Here is a 21112-nt window from a genome sequence, read left to right on the forward strand (position 1 = left end):
ACAGACACATCAAGAATCAGCGTATGAATCACAACAATGGTGACAATCCACAAAATAAATAAACAGTTAAGTTCTGAACATCACAAAACATGCTTCTAAAACTGAAGACAAAAGCAAAAATATAAGCACATAAGAATTCAAGAAAATAAGTGGACAATTCAGGGGCATAATTTATTCATGCTGCAATGCATGCTGGGATTCATTGATGAGTTTTATCCTCTGCTGGTACCCAGCATGCATTGCATCATGAACCTTTTGATTGTCACCATTGTTGAGATTCATATGCTGATTGTTGATGTCTCTCTTTGAGTGTTGCCGATGCTGAAGCTCAAAATATTTCAAACCATCCTGAGGGTTGTTCCATAAAACAAGATTAGAAAATAAGCCAGGCTTATTTTGGTTAGTCAGACTTATTGTCTGTGAATTCTGTTTCATAAAGCAAACTTAAAATAGTTCAAACTCAGTTACCCTGGAAACTTATGCTGGGAAACTAGCCTGGTCCGGGGCAGGCTAACTGTCAGACTAAGCCTGAGTTGATGCTTAACCAGAATACCGTTTTAACACTGACCCACTAGGAATGTGATATTACATCGGACTCTCTGGCATGCTGCCATTTTATTTCATGTAGGCCTAACCACTATTAGTCCAACAATGAAAACAAATGCACTTTAAAAATAAATGTAATTCGAACATACAAAAAGTGAAACAAATGTAAAGAAGTAATTGTAGGCCTATTTGTTTAGTTGGTGCGATTTTTGTAATGAATCAATTAGCCTAAATGTCTATAAATAGGGAGCTCCACCCGTGTAGGAGGACGCATAGTCATGGCGTGTCCTTTTATTGATGAGGTGGTGGATGAGGGAGCGATAATTATACGCAGGGCATTTCAAAGAGAGCGTACTTTCAGGGGCAGGGCAGACCCGTTGGCTTTTTCTGACTACTACCTACATGAGCGGTATAGATTCTCGAGGGAAGGGATAGCATATATTTGCAGATTACTGAGCCCACACATCACAAATAGCACACGGGGCAATAAAGCGCTCACAGTCCCGCAGACTGTGTGCATTGCACTTTGCTTTTTTGCCAGCGGAACATTTTTGTACACAGTTGGAGATGCAGAGAACATCAGCAAAGCATCGGTTTGCCGCTCTGTACGAATTGTGTACCTGTCTTTAAAAAAATTACTCAATGTGTTCATCACCTTCCCTGGCCACAGAGCGATTCACAGTATTAGACAAGCCTTTTATGGAATCGCTGGTAAGTTAAAATAAGAACTATATAGAAAATGGAAATATTTATTGTCTGTTAATGTAAGACATGGCAATTGACAGACAAACACTTAACTTTTGTAGCTTTCCTAAATGTTATCGGAGCTCTGGACTGCACCCACGTGCGCATAAAGCGCCCGTCTGGTCCGCATGAAGCAGACTTCGTTAATAGGAAATCATTACACAGCATCAATGTACAGGTACAGTCCCACTGAGATTATATTGTAGGCTAGAAGCGATTGTTCTTTACAATAAGCTGGGCACCTGTGTTCTATTCATTGCAAATGCATTTACAATTCTATATATATATATATATATATGTGTGTGTGTGTGTGTGTAAGTCCAGTGTAGTGACCTACATTTTTAATTATTTAGATGATTTGTGATGCAGACTGCATCATCACAAATGTAGAGGCAAAATGGCCTGGCTCAGTGCATGATTCCAGAATCTTTCGGGCCTCTTCTCTTTCCCACCAACTGGCACAAGGTATGTTAGTCACTTAACATATGGCAAAAACTACAGCTTTAAAAAAACTTCAATTTTTTTTTTTTTTATTCAGGTCAATTCTCAGGAGTTTTGCTGGGAGACAAGGGATATGCATGTCTGCCTTATCTCTTGACTCCCTATCAGGAGACGCAGACTGAGGCACAGCACAACTACAATATTGCCCATGCACACACAAGAGCTCGTACAGAGATGGCATTTGGGCTAATCAAGTCAAGGTTCCAGTGCCTGAATTACCTCAGAGTGATTCCACAAAGGGCATGTGACATCGTAGTTGCATGTGTTGTGCTACATAACATTGCCTGCCTGAGGAGAGAGAGGCAACCAAGGATGGTTGTAGAGCAAGACTGGGACATTGAAGGCATTTTTGATGACAATGAAATAGGCAGGGTTATAAGAGACAGTTATGCCAATAATTATTTTAGTTAGTACTGTCCAAACCATGTTAAAGCTTTTCACTTTCCCCTTAATTTACCAGACACACAAGTCATATTTTATTTTTTTTATTTTATTTAGGTTGAAGCTGCCTGTTGGGGGTGAAAACATACAATTAAATGTGGTCAAAAACAAAAAGGTCATGTGTCATTGTTTTAAATATGGCAGTTCTACTTGCATTTTTCTCAAGCTGTTGGATTTCCAGCTCCAACTTTCTCATCTTGAGTTTTTTATATTGGATGTCAGTATCTATGGCCTCCATTTGTTTCAGGAGATACCTTTTGTAGACTCTCTTTATGTTCTGGGTCTTGTAGGAACAGAAATGTATTTTATTTTTTTCAATTTGATCTAGTGCACTTGGCACTTTTTTGTAATTTCTTAATACTCACTTGGTCACATGTCGTCCCAGACTGAGAGGGCTCTAGAAGGGTGTCAGCATCCTGTTGCCAATAATGGAAATACACACAATTTAGCACCTCACAGGTAGGCTATTAAAAATATAATTTGCAAATTTGTGCCTACCTCAGGCCTCCTTGAACATACTGACACAGTTTCCTCATCCTCCTCAACTGTATATGGGCCTTCAACCTAAAACCATTAATTAAACTTGGTTTAATAAATAACCACTTGACAAATCAGTGCTTTAAACTCATACTGTCATACTCACAGGGTTCAGCATGATGTCTGGTGGATCCAGAAAGCACACAGAATTTGGCATCACTATAAAACAAAAATATTTAGTTAGGAATGGAAGAATAAAAATAAATAAAATAAACAAAATACCTTTTAAGTAGTGATCTCTTATACTAGATGGAATGGATCCAGATGCTGTTCCCCCCTCTATTCCCTAAATGACAGGCCTCCCTTTATTCAGGTCTAATGCCAGCTCCTCTGCAGGAGTAAAGTTGGCTGTTGGTGGCCCTCCCCCATTGCCAGCAACCTCACTCTTCTTTTTGGCAGCTGCAATTATTAAACATCATGAGACTGGACAGTTGTACATCAAGCTGATCTAAATCTCTGTAATTGTCTATAAGATCTTTTGATCTCTGATCTGACAGAAATAAAGTCAGTCTGGTTAGTAATGTGTGAAGCTGGTAAAGCTGTTTGTTGATTGTTTAAATCTTCAGTTGTTTTAATCTAAGGCTGTGCCTGAAATCAGTTGTAGTTCCTGTGTGTGTCTTGTTTCTCTTTTCTTCAGTGATTCTGCTTGTTAACAGCAGCTGTTCATCAGTGTCTGAATTCCCTCATTAGTTTTCATTCTCCCTGTCAGGTGGACTATATTAGTAAACTCATGTAGGAATAGTGAATGAGGGTGTAGGGTGTGATTTGAAACACAGCCGCTGAGTGTCGACTTTGAACGTTGTTAATTTACGATATATAGCAGCAGGCTACCTTCTCGAAAATGATGAATATTACCCAGAATGCACTGTTTTAATGAAAAACAGTATGTTACTGTCGAAATTTGGCCATTTTTTTAAAGCGATTTTTAACTGTGTAGCTGACAGTTATTTTATTTTATTTTTGTTGTTTTTTTACTGTGTAGTTTATATGTAGTTGGAATGTTACTTGAATGTCTAAAGTGGATTATCAAAATAAAGTTTGACTTATTTATATTATATTCAATTATTCTATTATATATTTATTGCATGTGTAATAGCCTATGTTTATATATTTAAATATTATATTATTTATTAGTCAATACTTTTGATATAGTTTAAAATACGTATTTTTTTAAAACAATGATTTGTGTATACAAAATAATCTTGTTTATGTTTTTTTTTTATGAAATTCATTTGATTATTGCTTTTTTCCCTTCAGCACCTTGGTCTGGTGCAAGAACAGAACATTCTCATCAGTAGAATAAAGTGCTAATGAGCAAAACAACAAGAGTACTCAATGTACTGTGTAGCATGTGCTATTTTGATCATTCCTATTAATTATTAAACAAAAACTTCTCATTAAACAGGAAGCCAAGAAAACACATGGGACAATCTATGTAATGGTTCCATGCCTCAAGTGTTAAATGTATTTACTGGAATCAGTCAGACCAATTAATTTCTTTTCACTATCACTTAAGTGTCTAGGAAACTCTTGTCATACGTGACTAATTATGACCAGATGTATCCAGTGTTGATGTAATTAGTTTCAGGCTGATTAAAAGTGTTTTTTTCTTCAGATACTTAACTACAGGGATCCCAGATGCTCCCTGGGCTTTATTGTTTTCACTGCTTGAACAGTCCCCAAGGAAACGTGGATTAAATACTTTGAAAACACAACTGTGATGACACAACTGTGTAAATTATTTTTTTGTGTGACTCTGGTTCGTGAATCACCTACATTAAGGGATTAATCAGCAACTTTATTGGTCATAAGGTATACTGTATAAATCAAACATATATCAAAATATTGCATGTGTATGTGTTTTATAATGATTATCTTCAGTTAAAATATACCACTACTGTAGATATTTTTTAATCTCTCTCCTATCATTAAACCAAACCGCAATCTATAGATCTACAACCCTGCTCCTGGAGGCACACCATCCTGTTTCAGCTTGAACCCCAATCAATCACACCTGAACCAGCTTACCTAGGTGTTAAGGGTTACCTGACAATTACAGGCAGCTAGATGTGATATAGCAGGGTTGGAACTGAAGTCTGCAGGTAGCTAACCAGGAACAGGGTTGGAGATCCCTGCCTCATCAATCAATCATTCATTACTGTTTTGTCATAAGACTAGTGTGATCATAATTACAACTTATTGTTATTTAAAAGATGTCCGAAAGCAGTACCAAAAAAGTTAAAACATCATGATGCACTTGAAGTGCTACTTGGCAGTATAAAAGCACAAAACTATTAAAGAGTACAATTTGAGTTGTTTTTCACTGAAAAATCTTTGAGGATGGATTATGTCATTTACAAAATCCTAATCAGAATTAATATATTTATTCTTCTTCACAAACTGTGCTGTATAGATGTCAATCAAATCAAAATCTGTATATATATATATATTTTTTTAGGTATTATGAATCTGTTATCTAACTGGTTATCAATTGAGTTAACAGTAGTTTGAAAATAAATTGAAAGTTATTTTATTGACATTCTGCACTTTATTATTTTCTTATTTACATATTTATTAGGCCCCGAGCACCGAGGTGCGAGGACCCTCTTGTATCTACTTTGTTTATTATTATTAGGGCACGGGCACTGAGGTGCGAGGACCCTCTGGTATCTGCTTTGTTTATTAGGTCCCGAGCACCGAGGTGTGAGGACCCTCTTGTATCTGCTTTGTTTATTATTAGGGCCCGAGCACCGATGGTGCGAGGACCCTCTTAGAATTGCTCCGTTTATTATTATTATTATTATTAGGGCCCGAGCACTGCAGTGCGAGGACCCTATTGGAATTGCTCCGTTTATTAGGGCCCGAGCACCGATGGTGCGAGGACCCTCTTGTATCTGCTTTGTTTATTATTATTATTATTATTATTAGGGCCCGAGCACTGAGGTGCGAGGACCCTCTTCTATCTGATTTGTTTATTATTATTATTATTATTATTATTATTTAACACTTATTGTTTTCCTTAGGATTATTTTTTAGTATTATTCTTATTAGGGCTCAAGCCTGGAGGGCGAGAGCCCTATTGTTTTCCTTAGGATTATTTTTTATTATTATTATTATTAGGGCTCAAGCCTGGAGGGCGAGAGCCCTATTGTTTTCCTTAGGATTATTTATTATTATTATTATTATTATCATTATTTTCCAACGTCTCGGGGGCTTTTGGGGCCCTTAACATGCTTAAAAAGTCTTGAAAATTGGCACACACATTGGAACCTGCGGCCATTAGGGCTGGGCAGAGACTGATACACGGGTGTGGCACAGGGGCTCTACAGCGCCCCCTGGAATATGGAGGGCCATATATCATGCATACTTGCTCGTAGACATATGAAACTCGGTACACATATAAATCTCATCAATCCAAACAACTTTCGTATTGCATATCATAGGCTCCGCCCAACAGGAAGTTGGCTATTTAGGGTTTAGTATTCATATTTGTCGTCAAAGTTTTGGGGGCTTTTGGGGCCCTCAACATACTCAAAAACTCTTGAAAATTTGCACACACCTTGGAATCTGTGGCCTTTAGGAGCCCGCAGAGGCTGAAACCCGGGCGTGGCACAGGGGCTCTACGGCACCCCCTGGAACACAGTCAGAAATGTTGATGTATAGCTCACACATACTTGCACATATTCATATGAAACTCAGTACACATATAGATACTGTAACTCAGGCAAGCAATGTCTGATCTGCCCCAAACTTCACACGTGTTATGGGTGTTCTGTCCTGAACAAACACCCATGACCAAATGCAGTTATAGTCATAGCGCCACCTGCTGGTAACAGGAAGTGACATGGTTAACACAGTTATGGACTCCTAGGAACATATTAAAAAGTGCCAACAAGTGTTAAATAAGCTGGCAACATGCTAGTAACCTACTAATACATGCTAGCAACAATTAGCTAAGTGCTAAAGCATCATATTATTGCAGTGAAACAGGAAGTTGCTGTAAATCAGGCAAGCAATGTCAAAACTGTCCCCAAACTTCACACGTTTGATGGGTGTTCTGTCCTGAACAAACACCCATGACCAAATTCAGTAATAGTCATAGCGCCACTTGCTGGTAACAGGAAGTTACATGGTTAACATTGTTATGGACTCCTAGGAACATATTAAAAAGTGTCAACAAGTGTTAAAAAGGCTGGCAACATGCTAGAAACATACCAATACATGCTAGCAACACTTAGCTAAATGCTAAAGCATGCTAGTGATGCAGTGAAAAAGGAATTTGCTGTAGCTAATGCAAGCAATGTCCGATCTGCCTCAAACTTCAAACGTTTGACAAGAGTCCTGTCCTGAACACATCAACATGCCCATATTTAATTATATTCATAGTGCCACCTGCTGGCAACAGGAAGTGGCATGTTTAACACTGTTATGGGCCCCTTGCAAAATAATAAAAGGCATCAACAAGGGTTAAATAGGCTGGCAAAATTTATAAGCATGCTAATACATGCTTGCAACATTTAGCTAAGTTCTAAAGCATGCTACTAATGCAGTGAAACAGGAAGTTGCTGTAACTCAGGCAAGCAATGTCCGATCTATCCCAAACTTCACACGTGTTATGGGTGTTCTGTCCTGAACAAACACCCATGACCAAATGCAGTTATAGTCATAGCGCCACCTGCTGGTAACAGGAAGTGACATGGTTAACACAGTTATGGACTCCTAGGAACATATTAAAAAGTGCCAACAAGTGTTAAATAAGCTGGCAACATGCTAGTAACCTACTAATACATGCTAGCAACAATTAGCTAAGTGCTAAAGCATCATATTATTGCAGTGAAACAGGATGTTGCTGTAAATCAGGCAAGCAATGTCCAATCTGTCCCCAAACTTCACACGTGTGATGGATGTTCTGTCCTGAACAAACACCCATGACCAAATTCAGTAATAGTCATAGCGCCACTTGCTGGTAACAGGAAGTTACATGTTATGGACTCCTAGGAACATATTAAAAAGTGTCAACAAGTGTTAAAAAGGCTGGCAACATGCTAGAAACATACCAATACATGCTAGCAACACTTAGCTAAATGCTAAAGCATGCTAGTGATGCAGTGAAAAAGGAATTTGCTGTAACTAATGCAAGCAATGTCAGATCTGCCTCGAACTTCAAACATTTGACGAGAGTCCTGTCCTGAAAACATCAACATGCCCATATTTGATTATATTCATTTTTTTATGCACTATTTGCAACACAGTAAAATATGCCATTGTGTGCTAATCATGCTAGAAATATTTTCAAACATTCTAGCAACACTTAGTATGTGCAAAACGATGCTATTAATACTGTAAAACAGGAAGTTGTTGCAACTCATGCATACAATTCCCCATCTTACCCAAACATCACATGTTTTATAAGAGTACTGGCCTGAACACAACTAAAGGCCAATATTCAATTCTAAGTATAGCGCCGCCTGCTGGCAACAGGAAATGAATTATTTTATACTAACTTAAACATGACTTGTCTGATCTGCCCGAAACTTTGCATGTTTGGTAAGAGTCCTGGCCTGAAGAAATTTACATGTCAATATTTTGTTATAATCATAGCGCCACCTGTTGGCAGCAGGAAATGTGGCACAAATATTTACTATTTTATAAGCATATGGCCCAACGTTCACTGTTCCTCCTATGGGCACCGGGTGGTGGTGAGCCCGAGTGCGAGGGCCCTTTCTTCACTGCTTGCAGCTTTAATTATTATTATTATTATTATTATTCTCCCGAATTAATCGCATTTTTGAAGGCTTAAACATGCTCAAAAAGTCATGAAACTTTAGTTGCTATAACACAGACATACAATGTCCAATCTGCCCCAAACTTCACATGTTAGATAAGATTTCTGCCCTTAACAGATCTACATGCCCATATTCAGTTATAGTCATAGCGCCACCTGCTGGCAACAGGAAGTGTCATGTTTTACGCTGCGACAAACTACTCCTAGAAATCTTTTGACATTAATGTATTTTTTGTGTTCAGTCTAATCTAAAGGCCTGTGCAATGTTAAATTGTGGAGATCTTCAGTTTTTGTTAAAGGGCGTGTCCATGGCGCCATGACAAAATTTGATGTCTCGCCACAGCAAGAGAAGTTGTTGTAACTCAGGCATAAAATGTTCAATCTTCCCCAGACTCCGCATGTTCGATAAGAGTCCTGGCCTGAACACATCTGAAGGCCAATATTCCCTTATAATGATAGCGCCACCTGCTGGCAACAGAAAGATTGGCACATATATGGAATAAACATTGATATATTCCACTTATATGTATGAGTTTAAATGCATATTTCTCACCGTTCACCTATTTACTAAAGCCACTCGCTGCCGGTGAGCCCGGGTGCGAGGGCCCGTTCATCGCTGCTTGCAGCTTTAATTAAGGCCCGAGCACTGCAGTGCGAGGACCCTATTGGAATTGCTCCGTTTATTAGGGCCCGAGCACTGCAGTGCGACGACCCTATTGGAATTGCTCCGTTTATTAGGGCCCGAGCACTTCAGTGCGAGGACCCTATTGGAATTGCTCCGTTTCTTCTTCTTCTTCTTCTTCTTCTTCTCCATAATGAAGCGCATTTTTGAGGGCCTAAACATGCTCCAAAACTCACGAAACTTTGCACACACATTAAATTTCAACGGAGTGCGCCTCGAGCTGTGTTTCACGTACATTCATGAAAATTGGTACACACATGTAACACACCATTACCTACAAAAAAGTCTCTTGGTACAAAATCCAAAACCCAACAGGAAGTAAGTTATTTTGAATTTTCTGTATGATTTTTGTGCAGTTTTTTCCATTTCCATGCCTCGTACTTTGACGAACTCCTCCTACAGTTTTAATCGGATTATCTTAAAATTTGGTGAGGGTCACCATAAGACCTTTGTGATGTTAAATTGCGAAGGTTTTGAGTTTTCGTCAAGGGGTGTGTCCCTGGCGGCCTAACAAATTTGATGTTTCGCGGTGAAACAGGAAATAGCTGTAACTCAGGCAAGCAATGTCCGATCTTCCCCAAACTTCACACGTGTGATAGGTGTTCTTTTCTGAACAAATACCCATGACCAAATTCAGTTATAGTCATAGCGCCACCTGCTGGTAACAGGAAGTGACAAGGTTAACACTGTTATGGACTCCTAGGAACAAATTAAAAAGTGCCAAAAAAGTGTTAAATAGGCTGACAACATGCTAGGAACATAATAAAACGTGCTAGCAACACTTAGCTAAGTGTTAAAGCATTCTACTAAGGCAGTGAAAAAGGAAGTTGCTGTTACTCAGACAAGCAATATCCGATCTTCCCCAAACTTGACACGTGTGATAGGTGTTCTGTTCTGAACAAACACCCATGACCAAATTCAGTTATAGTCATAGTGCCACCTGCTGGTAACAGGAAGTGACATGGTTAACACTATTACAGACTCCTAGGAACATATTAAAAAGTGTCAAAAAGTGTTAAATAGGCTGGCAACATACTAGATACATACTAATACATGCTAGCAACACTTAGCTAAGTGTTAAAGCATGCTAATAATGTAGTGAAAAAGGAAGTTGCTGTAACTCAGGCAAGCAATGTCCGATCTTCCCCGAACTTCACTTGTGTGATAGGTGTTCTATTCCAAACAAACACCCATGACCAAATTCAGTCATAGTCATAGCGCCACCTGCTGGTAACAGGAAATGAAAATGTTAACACTGTTATGGACTCCTAGGAACAAATTAAAAAGTGTCAAAAAGTGTTAAATAGGCTGGGAACATGCTAGAAACATAATAAAACATGCCAGCAACACTTAGCTAAGTGTTAAAGCATTCTACTAAGTCAGTGAAAAAGGAAGTTACTGTAATTAAGGCAAGCAATGTCCGATCTTCCCCAAACTTCACACGTGTGATAGGTGTTTTGTTCCAAACAAACACCCATGACCAAATTCAGTTATAGTCATAGCGCCACCTGCTGGTAACAGGAAGTGACAATGTTAACACTGTTATGGACTCCTAGGGACAAATTAAAACGTGTCAAAAAGAGTTAAATAGGCTGGCAAAATTCTAGAAACATAATAAAACATGCTATCAACATTTAGCTAAGTGTCAAAGAATGCAACTAATGCATTGAATAAGGATGTTGCTGTAACTCAGGCTAGCAACATCCGATCTGCCGCAAACTTCAGACATTTGACAAGAGTCCTGTACTGAACACATCAACATCCCCGTACTCCGTTATAGTCATAGCGCCATCTACTGGCAACATGAAGTGTCATGTGTAACACTCTTATGGACTCCTAGCATGTGTAACAATGTTATGGAGTCCTAGCAACATATTAAAAAGTGCCAGCAAGTAATAAATACACTGGTAGCATGCTAGAAACATACTTAAACATGTTGCCAAAAAACTTGGCTAAATGCTAAAGCATCATATTACTGCAGTGAATCAGGAAGTTACTGTAATTCAGGCATACAGTGTCCAATCTGCCCCAAATTGAACAAGTTTGATGAGAGTCCTGCCCTGAACACATAAATATGCCCGTATTCGATTCTAGTCATAGCGCCACCTAATGGCAACAGGAAGTGGCATGTCTAATACTGTTATGGAATCCTTACAAAATAATAAAAAGCAACAATAAGTATGTAATAGGCTGGCAACATTCTAGAAGCATACTAAAACATGCTAGCATCACTTAGCTAAGTGTTAAAGCATGCTAATAATGTAGTAAAAAAAGGAAGTTGCTGTAACTCAGGCAAGCAATGTCCAATCTTCCCCAAATTTCACACGTGTGATATGTGTTCTGTTCTGAAAAAACACCCATGACCAAATTCAGTTATAGTCATAGCGCCACCTGCTGGTAACAGGAAGTGCAAGGTTAACACTGTTATGGACTCCTAGGAACAAATTAATAATCATCAACAAGTGTTAACCTGTTAACCTGACCCCCCATTATGGGACTCACAGCTGAAAGTGCTCTAACTAACTTATAATTGTAATAGTTTCCTACTTCAGTGTGTTACAAACATAATTGTGGTGTCTTTAGAAAGAAGACCGTTTGGGCTTCACTTTTCTCTCGTGATTCTGATTTTTTTTTTTTTTATTAAAGAGTTTTAATTTTAGGCACACACAGATAACAAGAATCAGCATATGAATCTCAACAACGGTGACAAACAGCATATTCAGATAAACAGATACAAACTAAATACTAAAAATTCAGATAAAAACAGCAAAAATAAAATATAATTAGAATAAAAAGTTAAAAAGACAGTTCAGCTCATAATTTATTCATGCCGCAATGCATGATGGGAGTCAAGGATGAGTTTTTATTGGCTACAACATGCTTTATTGATGGTCACCATTGTTGTGATGCTCACACTGATTATTGATGTCTATGTGTCTAAACTAAAGAATTCTTTCTTTATGTAGAACTAACTTTTAAAACATGTCATATTATGGCAAAAATGCTGAATCACTTTTTTATCCAGGTCACTCAATGACAATTAGTCCAACCCACAATCAAATCCATAAGATCATAACTCAATTAACTTCTTAATTATCTCATTAACTCCAACTCTGCTTCATGGTTTATATGTGTCACACTCAGAGTGTTAAATTAACACTGGGGATTTTGCTGTGTAGTGTAGCTGCTGTTCCAACCAAGTAAAATTAGTTAGTTTAACAAAAGATAAAGAATAAGAATATGCATTTGATCAGATGCAACTGCAGTCACAAATTGTAAAATGCATTATTTGAATGCTTGGCGAAATAATTTTTTTTTTTCATCTAGATTTAAACAGAGAGTGTGTCTGAACCCCGGACATTATCAGGAAGGCTATTCCAGAGTTTGGGAGCCAAATGCAAAAAAGCTCTACCTCCTTTAGTGGACTTTGCTATCCTAGGAACTACCAAAAGTCCAGCGTTTTTTTATCTTAAGGAGCATGATGGATTGTAGCGTGGTAGAAGACTAGTTAGGTACGCAGGAGCTAAACCATTTAGGGCCTTATAGGTAAGTAATGATAATTTGTAACTGATACAGAACTTAAAAGGTAGCCAGTGCAGAGACTGTAAAATTGAGGTAATATGATCATATTTTCTTGACCTGGTAAGGACTCTAGCTGCTGCATTTTGGACTACCTGTTGCTTGTTTATTGAAGATACAGGACAACCACCTAGAAGTGCATTACAATAGTCCAGTCTAGAGGTCATGAATGCATGAACTAACATTTCTGCATCAGAAACAGGTAACGTGTTTCTTAGCTTTGCAATGTTTCTAAGATGGAAGAATGCAGTTTTTGTAACATGGGAAATCGAGTGCAGCATTAGTTCAGTCAGGCCATGAAGGCAAGGCTGTGAACAGCTGATGCGGTCAGCTGTCAAATTGCTCCAATCACTGCCACTCTCCTATTAGACACGGGACATATATACGTGGCACCACTGCTCGGTAAGTATGCTCAACGGCTCGCAAGGCAAAAACTGCTCGTGAGAGCTATAGCTTGCTCAGGAATTATCAGATGGCAAATCTATCTCCATAGGAAGCGTTAAATCAGGTTTTGGCAGGATTCCCACAGAATATCTCACCAGATTTCAGTCGTGAACTTAAGCGAATTCGCCATGTTGTTTGTCAAGCAACGGATTGTATTGATACACCTAGAGTCCTTACCAGGTCAAGAAAATATGATCATATTACCCCAATTTTAACCTAACCTATTAAGTTCCGTATCAGTTACAAATTATCATTACTTACCTATAAGGCCCTAAATGGTTTAGCTCCTGCGTACCTAACTAGCCTTCTACCACGCTACAACCCATCACGCACCCTAAGGTCACAAAACGCTGGACTTTTGGTAGTTCCTAGGATAGCAAAGTCCACTAAAGGAGGTAGAGCTTTTTCACATTTGGCTCCCAAACTCTGGAATAGCCTTCCTGATAATGTTCGGGGTTCAGACACACTCTCTCTGTTTAAATCTAGATTAAAAACGCATCTCTTTCGCCAAGCATTCGAATAATGTATCTCTTAAATTGTGAGTGTAGTTGCATCTGCATTTTTATTCTTTAGCTTGGGTTAAACTAATTTTACTTTGTTGGATTAGCAGCTATGCTAATGATGTCTCTATTTTGTTTCTATGTTTTGCCACGGGATTTACATCCCGTGGTAACTAGGATTTACACAAGCTCCAGTCTGGATCCAGAACACCTGAGAAGAGATGATGCTGACCCTCAGAGGACCCCAGATGATCCTAACCTTGAATCAACAAACAGAACTAACAATTATTGCTACATGTGTGACTGCATCATATAATTACTATTAATTAAAAATATTGATAGTTCATCATCTAGCTGACTACGTCTTGTATTATTATTATTATTTTTATTTTTCTAAAATCCTGTCAAACGTGCACAAACTACTAGCTACCACTAAATATTGTAGAAACATAATTTTCTGTAAAGTTGCTTTGTAACGATTTGTATTGTAAAAAGCGCTATACAAATAAACTTGAATTGAATTGAATTGAATATGCGCGAGCACTTGATATAGATACTTAGCACGTGATTCATCGTCAGAGTGTACTAGTACGTCCGACTCACAACTTTACACGAGATCTGCTACCCACTGGAAGAAGCTATATATTCAACAAAATTAAATCATCCACGATCAACTGACAATTTCAACTTTAACTCATCTCTGGACGTCTTCAGGAAGCTAAGCAAAGTTATTCCATTTCATTGCCTAGTGCTATTTTGGCAGACATGCTTCAGACACTGCTTATTGTAAAAGGTATTGTTCAGTTATGTTGCGAGGCATGCTATCATATTACCACACCAGTAAAACTACCAGTTAAATATACCCACGAGCCTCGTTAATCTGTGGCTGTCAATATGAACGGGCTGCTGCTTAAGGCTCATCTATTGGGTATGCTTTCATCAAACTTATCTGACTCCTCCAATACACTGGGATAATCAGTGATCTGCTGTTCCTCAAACTAGTGTATCAATCAAGTGCTTGATACTAAAAGTACATAGAACATTTTGCTCGTATAAATGCTAAAACGTATCCGACAAGGGCTTATGCTGTTGCCTAAATTAGAGTTCTGATCATTTTGGCGTACTGCTTTACAGGTGCATGCTGATCTTTTAGCTGTTTAAAAGAGCACCCTTTGCTACTCCTATTTCCGCAGGCGATCCCACCCAACTCCACACACTAAGAAGGTCTTTGCTTAAAGCTATCAAGATATGGGACTGCTTGCTTGTGAGGTTTATAAATTGTCCAGCATCATGTGCTAGTCCTGCCATTGCATAGGGGGGATTCATGCTTTTGCTGGATCCACTGCGAGCCTCCACTGACTGAGCGTGCACCTGATCAAATGGTCAAGGCCTCATACTTGTCATAGTCATAGTACGGGTGTTCGAATCCTTGAAAATGCTGGAAATTAATGCAGTGTTTTCAAGGTTAATTATATAAATGCTTGGATTTAAATTAGTGCCTGTAAATGTGCGCATTGGGTTAATATTTACTTCTTACTGAATGGATAACCATGGTTAATTTTATAAGCAGCTCCGCTCGAGTCTTCGCCTGTGGCTGTGGAGTGCTCTATTAACGCGAGCTCTCCGATAAAAAGAAAGTCTGCTTGGTTTGTTTTCCATGGGAGAGCGTGAGCTTGAGCATATAAGGCAAACAAAAATTCCCTGCTCAGTTAAACTACATTCTAAGACTGCATGCATACAATCTTATGCAGGGTTCCCCAGCATCAGGGTAGGTATTATTGGCATTTTAATTAATCTCACACGGCGTTGAATGCTCCAGTCATGTTCAGATCATGCGTCACTGGACTGGACTCTCGCGAACATCGTCGTCAGAAACAGCGGAACGATATAAACAAGAATTAATTTGTGGCGTAGTCCGAGAAATGCAGTAGAATCATCAGTCATCAATCAGGGATATGTTGCACGTTCTGTAAATTAAATCCTGAATGGATTAACCATCTGCTATGCTACAAAAATCACTTATCGAAGGGTCTATGAACATGTGTCATTCCCCCACGAACATTAATCGTTATTGTGACAAAATCTAAGGACATTCATACAAACCGTTGTACCGGTCCAAATGCACCACCTGTTGGCAATTTGATGATTTGTCTAGAACAATGAAATTGCAAATGCGCTTCAAAATCCAAACGTTTTACAAGTAAGGGTGTCCGTGGGGTATATGTGCATGTGCTTAACTGAGGTAAGAGTGTCATGCCACCCGCACTGTCTATTCCCCAGGTTATCCCCGAAACCCATTACCGGCCGGAACCACGCCTTCCGGTGCCAGAGAACTACTATGGTGAGCCCAACTACTGCAGAACATTTTTGACTAAATGTTCCATGCATTTCTCTCTGCAGCCTCGCACATTTGAGACCGAGGAGTCCAAGGTGGCGTTCGTTCTGACTCTACTCTCCAGGAGGGCTGCCCTGTGGGGGAAGGCGGTGTGGGAGAACCAAGACCAATGCTGCGCTTCGTTCCACTCCCTCTCCGAGGAGATGAAGATAGTTTTTGACCGGGCCGTTGCCTGCAAGGAGGTGGACAGAGAGCTCGCGGACCTCAAGCAGGGGAATCATTCCGTGGCGGACTATTCCATCCAGTTCCGCACCTTGGTGGCAGTGTGCAAGTGGAAACGAAGTCCAGAAGGCCCTACAGTGGTTTCTGGGGTTCGCCAATTTTTATGGGCGTTTTATTCGTAATTTCAGCCAACTAGTCTCGCCTCTGACCACCTTGACCTCCCCCAGTACTACGTTCAGGTGATCTAATAGAACCGAACTGTATTTTCCAACATCAAGAGCTGCTTCATTTCGGCTCCCATCTTAGTAGCTCCTGATCCCACACGTCAGTTCATGGTGGAGGTTGACGTTGTTTCTGACAGGGGATCCCAATTTGTGTCCAAATTTTGGAAGGAGTTTTGTAAATTATTAGGAGCGACGGTTAGTCTGTCTTCGGGTTATCATCCACAGAGCAACGGTCAGTCTGAGCGGGCCAACCAAGATTTAGAGAGAACGTTGCGATGTTTAGTCTTCAAGAATCCTTCTTCCTGGAGTCAACAACTCTCTATGGTTGAGTACGCTCATAATTCGCTACCAGTGTCAGCCACGGGCCTCTCCCCATTTGAGTGTAGCATAGGTTACTAGCCACCTATTTTTCCTAGTCTGGAATCTGAAGTCGCAGTCCCCTCCGCCCACGCATTTGTCCAGAGGTGCCACCGCATGTGGACCAGAGCCCACGCGACTCTTGTATACGCCGAGGGTCAAAAAGTGTGGCTTTCAACCAACAACATTCCGCTCCGTTCCGTTTCTAATAAGTTAGCTCCCAAATTTATTGGCCCATTCCCTGTCACCAAGATTATTAGTCCGGTGACAGTCTGCCTCAAACTACTTCTGGCATACAGGAGGATTCATTCCGCCTTCCATGTGTCCAAAATTAAACCTGTGTTTTATTCACAAATTAACCCGCCCACCCTGGTTCCCCAACCACCGCAACACGTAGATGGGGAACCCACCTATTCGGTCAATCATATTCTGGACTCGAGGTGGAGGGGACGAGGATTCCATTACTTGGTGAACTGGGAGGGTTACGGTCCGGAGGAGAGGAGTTGGGTAGCTGCTAGGGACATACTGGATCACTCCCTGATTGATGATTACAATCGAGGTAGGGTCATCTGGGAACGCCAGGAGGGAGGGAGGGTACTGGCTTTGCACTATGTGGGTGGAGTTTGTGTGTGTCTCGCATCAACACTGACTGTTTCATGTGGGCGTCTCCGTTAATTGTTCATCTATACCAGCTGCTACTCATTACTCGATCCCTACTTATTGCCCTGTCTTTCGTCTTGTGTTTGTCAGAGCATTGTTTGCAGTTCCCCGTGTTCATGTCTGGTCTTTCATTCCTGTTCTCTGTGTTCTTCTCGTCATTGGATCGTCTGTGTCTTTGGAACCCCATCCACTCCTCACCTTCCACGGATTATACCTTTCACCTCCACGGCTTGCTCATCTCAGCTCCTGTGTCATGCTCTCCTGCTGACTCTCCTCACCGCCACTTCCTGGATCACCATCGGACATTGTCTCTCCCCGGATCGCCATCAGACTTCGCCTCACCCACCTGTTATCCTGTTTCATGTTACTCATGTGTTTGACTGCATTATTAAATATCCATTTACTTGCATTTACTTCCTCACCTTCTTTCGCCGTTACAAAGAGTATGTATGCAAAAAAGGTAATTTACCCAGTGGTAAAGTGCTGGAAAGTCTTTGGAAGTGCTTGGATTTACTCGAAGGCGTAAAAACCCTGGTGTACCTTTCTCTGAACAACAGAGGGCGACACAGACTAAGCATCCTCTGAAACCATCGGGAATCACTAGTGAGAAGTACTGGCTGCATCCGATCTTAGGCAGCTGACTCGCTGAGCATCAGGCATCAGGTCTGTTCAACTCACCTGCACTGTGCAAACCGATCGCAATCAGACTGAAGCAGTGCATACCGGGTAGAATATTGTCTGACTGAGACTGTGCCGATGCACATGACCGTGACAGTGACGATTCAGCCTGCAGTTTCTCCAGAGTGACTTTAAAGTAAGTGAGTAAGCTTTTAATGTTGTATTGAGTCACGTCATCATCCTACACTGATCAAAGCGTATATACCCCTCTGTATTAGCATTTAAAAAGAATGTTGATCATGTGAACTTTATTCTTGAAATATATGGCTGAAACGCTTGTGCATTTGACAAATCTGCATTTTATTTACTTTATCTGTGATAAGTATGCAAGCACCATGTGAGTGCCATTAACAGGAACAGGGTGTCCAGCTGACATGTCTGTTTTCTCCTCATGAATCGATTTTGCACAGGCTTCTGAAGCAGAGTAATGGTCTACAGTATAATCTACAGGTAAATATAGACAGAGGCGGACAGAGTACACAGCTTCATTACTTGAGTAAAAGTACAGATACCTCTTGCTAAATTTTACTTAAGTACAAATAAAAGTACTACAGTCAGATGTCTACTTAAGTAAAATTACTGAAGTACTTGTTTTTAAAAGTACTTGAGAATCAAGAGTACAAGAGTAAATTTTCTAAATATTGCATTACTACTGCCACACTGCTTACATTTATGTACAGAAACGTCCTACATGGAGTAATGAAAAATGTTAATGTTAATACCTTGGAGAATGTAAAAGGAATTGAAAGTAAAATAAAGTCATTTTCATTTTTTTACCATGTTGCTTTATTTAACATTTCTCACTTGTCCACAAGGCAATAGCACAATGGCAATGCTCTGACAAACCTCTGCTAGAGTTTTAATGGATTTTTTTTCACCCACATTTGAACCTGACTGTGTTAAACACACCACAATACTCAAGAACATCAAAGCAAATGATCAGCTTACATTAATGTGTAGCCTTTATTGTTGCTGAGAACTTCAATCACTGCACTTTAAGATCTGTTCTCCCTAAATTTCATCAAAATGTCTCCTGCACTACAAGGGGACATAAAACATTGGACCACGTTTATACTAATGTGACTGATGCCTACAAAGTCACACCCCTCCCCCATCTGGGTCAGTCTGACCACCTCTCTTTGTTCCTGTTCCCCAAGTATACCCCGGTCATCAAATGTGTGAAACCTGTGCGGAGCAGCTGGCTGAGGTCTCCACGGACATTTTCAAGGACGCCATCTCAATGGCACTTCACTCGGCCCTCACCCACCTGGACAGTCAGAACACACACGTGAGAATGCTGTTCATAGATTTCAGTTCTGCATTTAATACTTTACCGTATTTTCCGGACTATAAGTCGCACTTTTTTTCATAGTTTGGCTGGTCCTGCGACTTATAGTCAGGTGCGACTTGTTTATCAAAATTAATTTGACATGAACCAGGAGAAATTAACTGAAACAAGAGAAAACATTATTGTCTACTGCCGCAAGAGGGTGCTCTATGCTGATCAGTGCTCCTGTAGCCTACCATTGAGCAGCATATAGCGCCCTCTCGCGGCTGTAGACGGTAATGTTATCTCTTGGTTCTTGGCTCTAAATAAATGCGACCTATAGTCCAGTGCGAATTATATATGTTTTTTTCCTCATCATGACGTATCTTTGGACTGATGCGACTAATACTCAGGTGCGACTTATAGTCCGAAAAATACGCTAATCCCCTCCAAGCTGATCTCAAAGCTCAGCCATCTTGTAATCAGCACACATCTGCAACTGGATTCTAGATTTTCTGACTAACAGACCTCAGTCTGTTAAGTTAGATAACCTCTCCTCCTCCATCCCCAGACAGCAAAATGAATTTGGGCCAGATTTGGGCCAGGTCTTCGTTAACATTTGGCCCAGATCCGCTAAACGGACCTGGAACGGGCTCATCCTTTCCAACGGCCCAATGCCGGAACAGGTTGGATTTACGGATCAGAAACAGATCTGGGCCAGAACTGGACCAGAACAGTTGTTAATGCCATGACGTGTGGTGCAGATCTGGGCCAGATCTGCGAATCATATTTTACATCTGGGGCTCATCTGGCCCTGGTCCGTTATTCACATGCTTTTTTGTGTGACCCAAACACCACAATTTGTAATTTTCAAAATAGTTTATTTTAAAAAGGCAAAAGAAACTAACATTTGGTCATATAAAATTTTGTATATACACACTCACGTCTCAATGTCATTGTTATTAATGATATAAGAGTCCAAATCATATCTAAAGACTTAAAGCTCTTTTCACATGGACCTCTAAAACAACTGAAATGCTGTCCTACGCTCTAAATCGAACAACCATCTGTAAAAATCCAGATGCACAAAAAAAACAATAATCAGTCATTTATTACATTTTGTACGTATATATATATATATATATATCATATATATCTATATCATATCTAGAGATTTGAAGCTCTTTTCACATGGACCTGTAAGAAATTAATTTGGAAAAACTCAAACAACCATCCAGTAAACATCCAGATGCACAAAAAAACAAAACAATAATCAGTCATTTATTACATTTTGTATATATATATATCATATCTATATCATATCTAGAGATTTGAAGCTCTTTTCACTTGGACCTGTAAGAAACTCATTTGGAAAAACTCAAACGCTGCCCTGCGCTCTCATGAACAACAATCCAGTAAACATCCAGATGCACAAAAAAACAAAACAATAATCAGTCATTTATTACATTTTGTCATATATATCTATATCATATCTAGATATATATATATCTATATCATATCTAGATATGTATATCATATATATCTATATCATATCTAGATATGTATATCATATATATCTATATCACATCTAGATATATATTATATATATC

General features: G+C 39.7%; 1 protein-coding gene across 1 annotated transcript; it reads left to right on the forward strand.

Annotated features, from left to right (window-relative positions):
• The first annotated feature begins 824 nt into the window (after positions 1–824).
• LOC132107557 (putative nuclease HARBI1) lies at positions 825–17937 on the forward strand. Its single transcript, XM_059513671.1, has 6 exons — positions 825–1257; positions 1353–1468; positions 1644–1755; positions 1829–2163; positions 16160–16436; positions 17648–17937. Exons 1-6 carry the CDS (start codon positions 825–827, stop codon positions 17935–17937), a joined length of 1563 nt encoding a protein of 520 aa, XP_059369654.1.
• Positions 17938–21112: the final 3175 nt, after the last annotated feature.

Source organism: Carassius carassius, chromosome 28 (genome assembly GCF_963082965.1).
Source record: "Carassius carassius chromosome 28, fCarCar2.1, whole genome shotgun sequence".
NCBI lineage: Eukaryota > Metazoa > Chordata > Actinopteri > Cypriniformes > Cyprinidae > Carassius > Carassius carassius.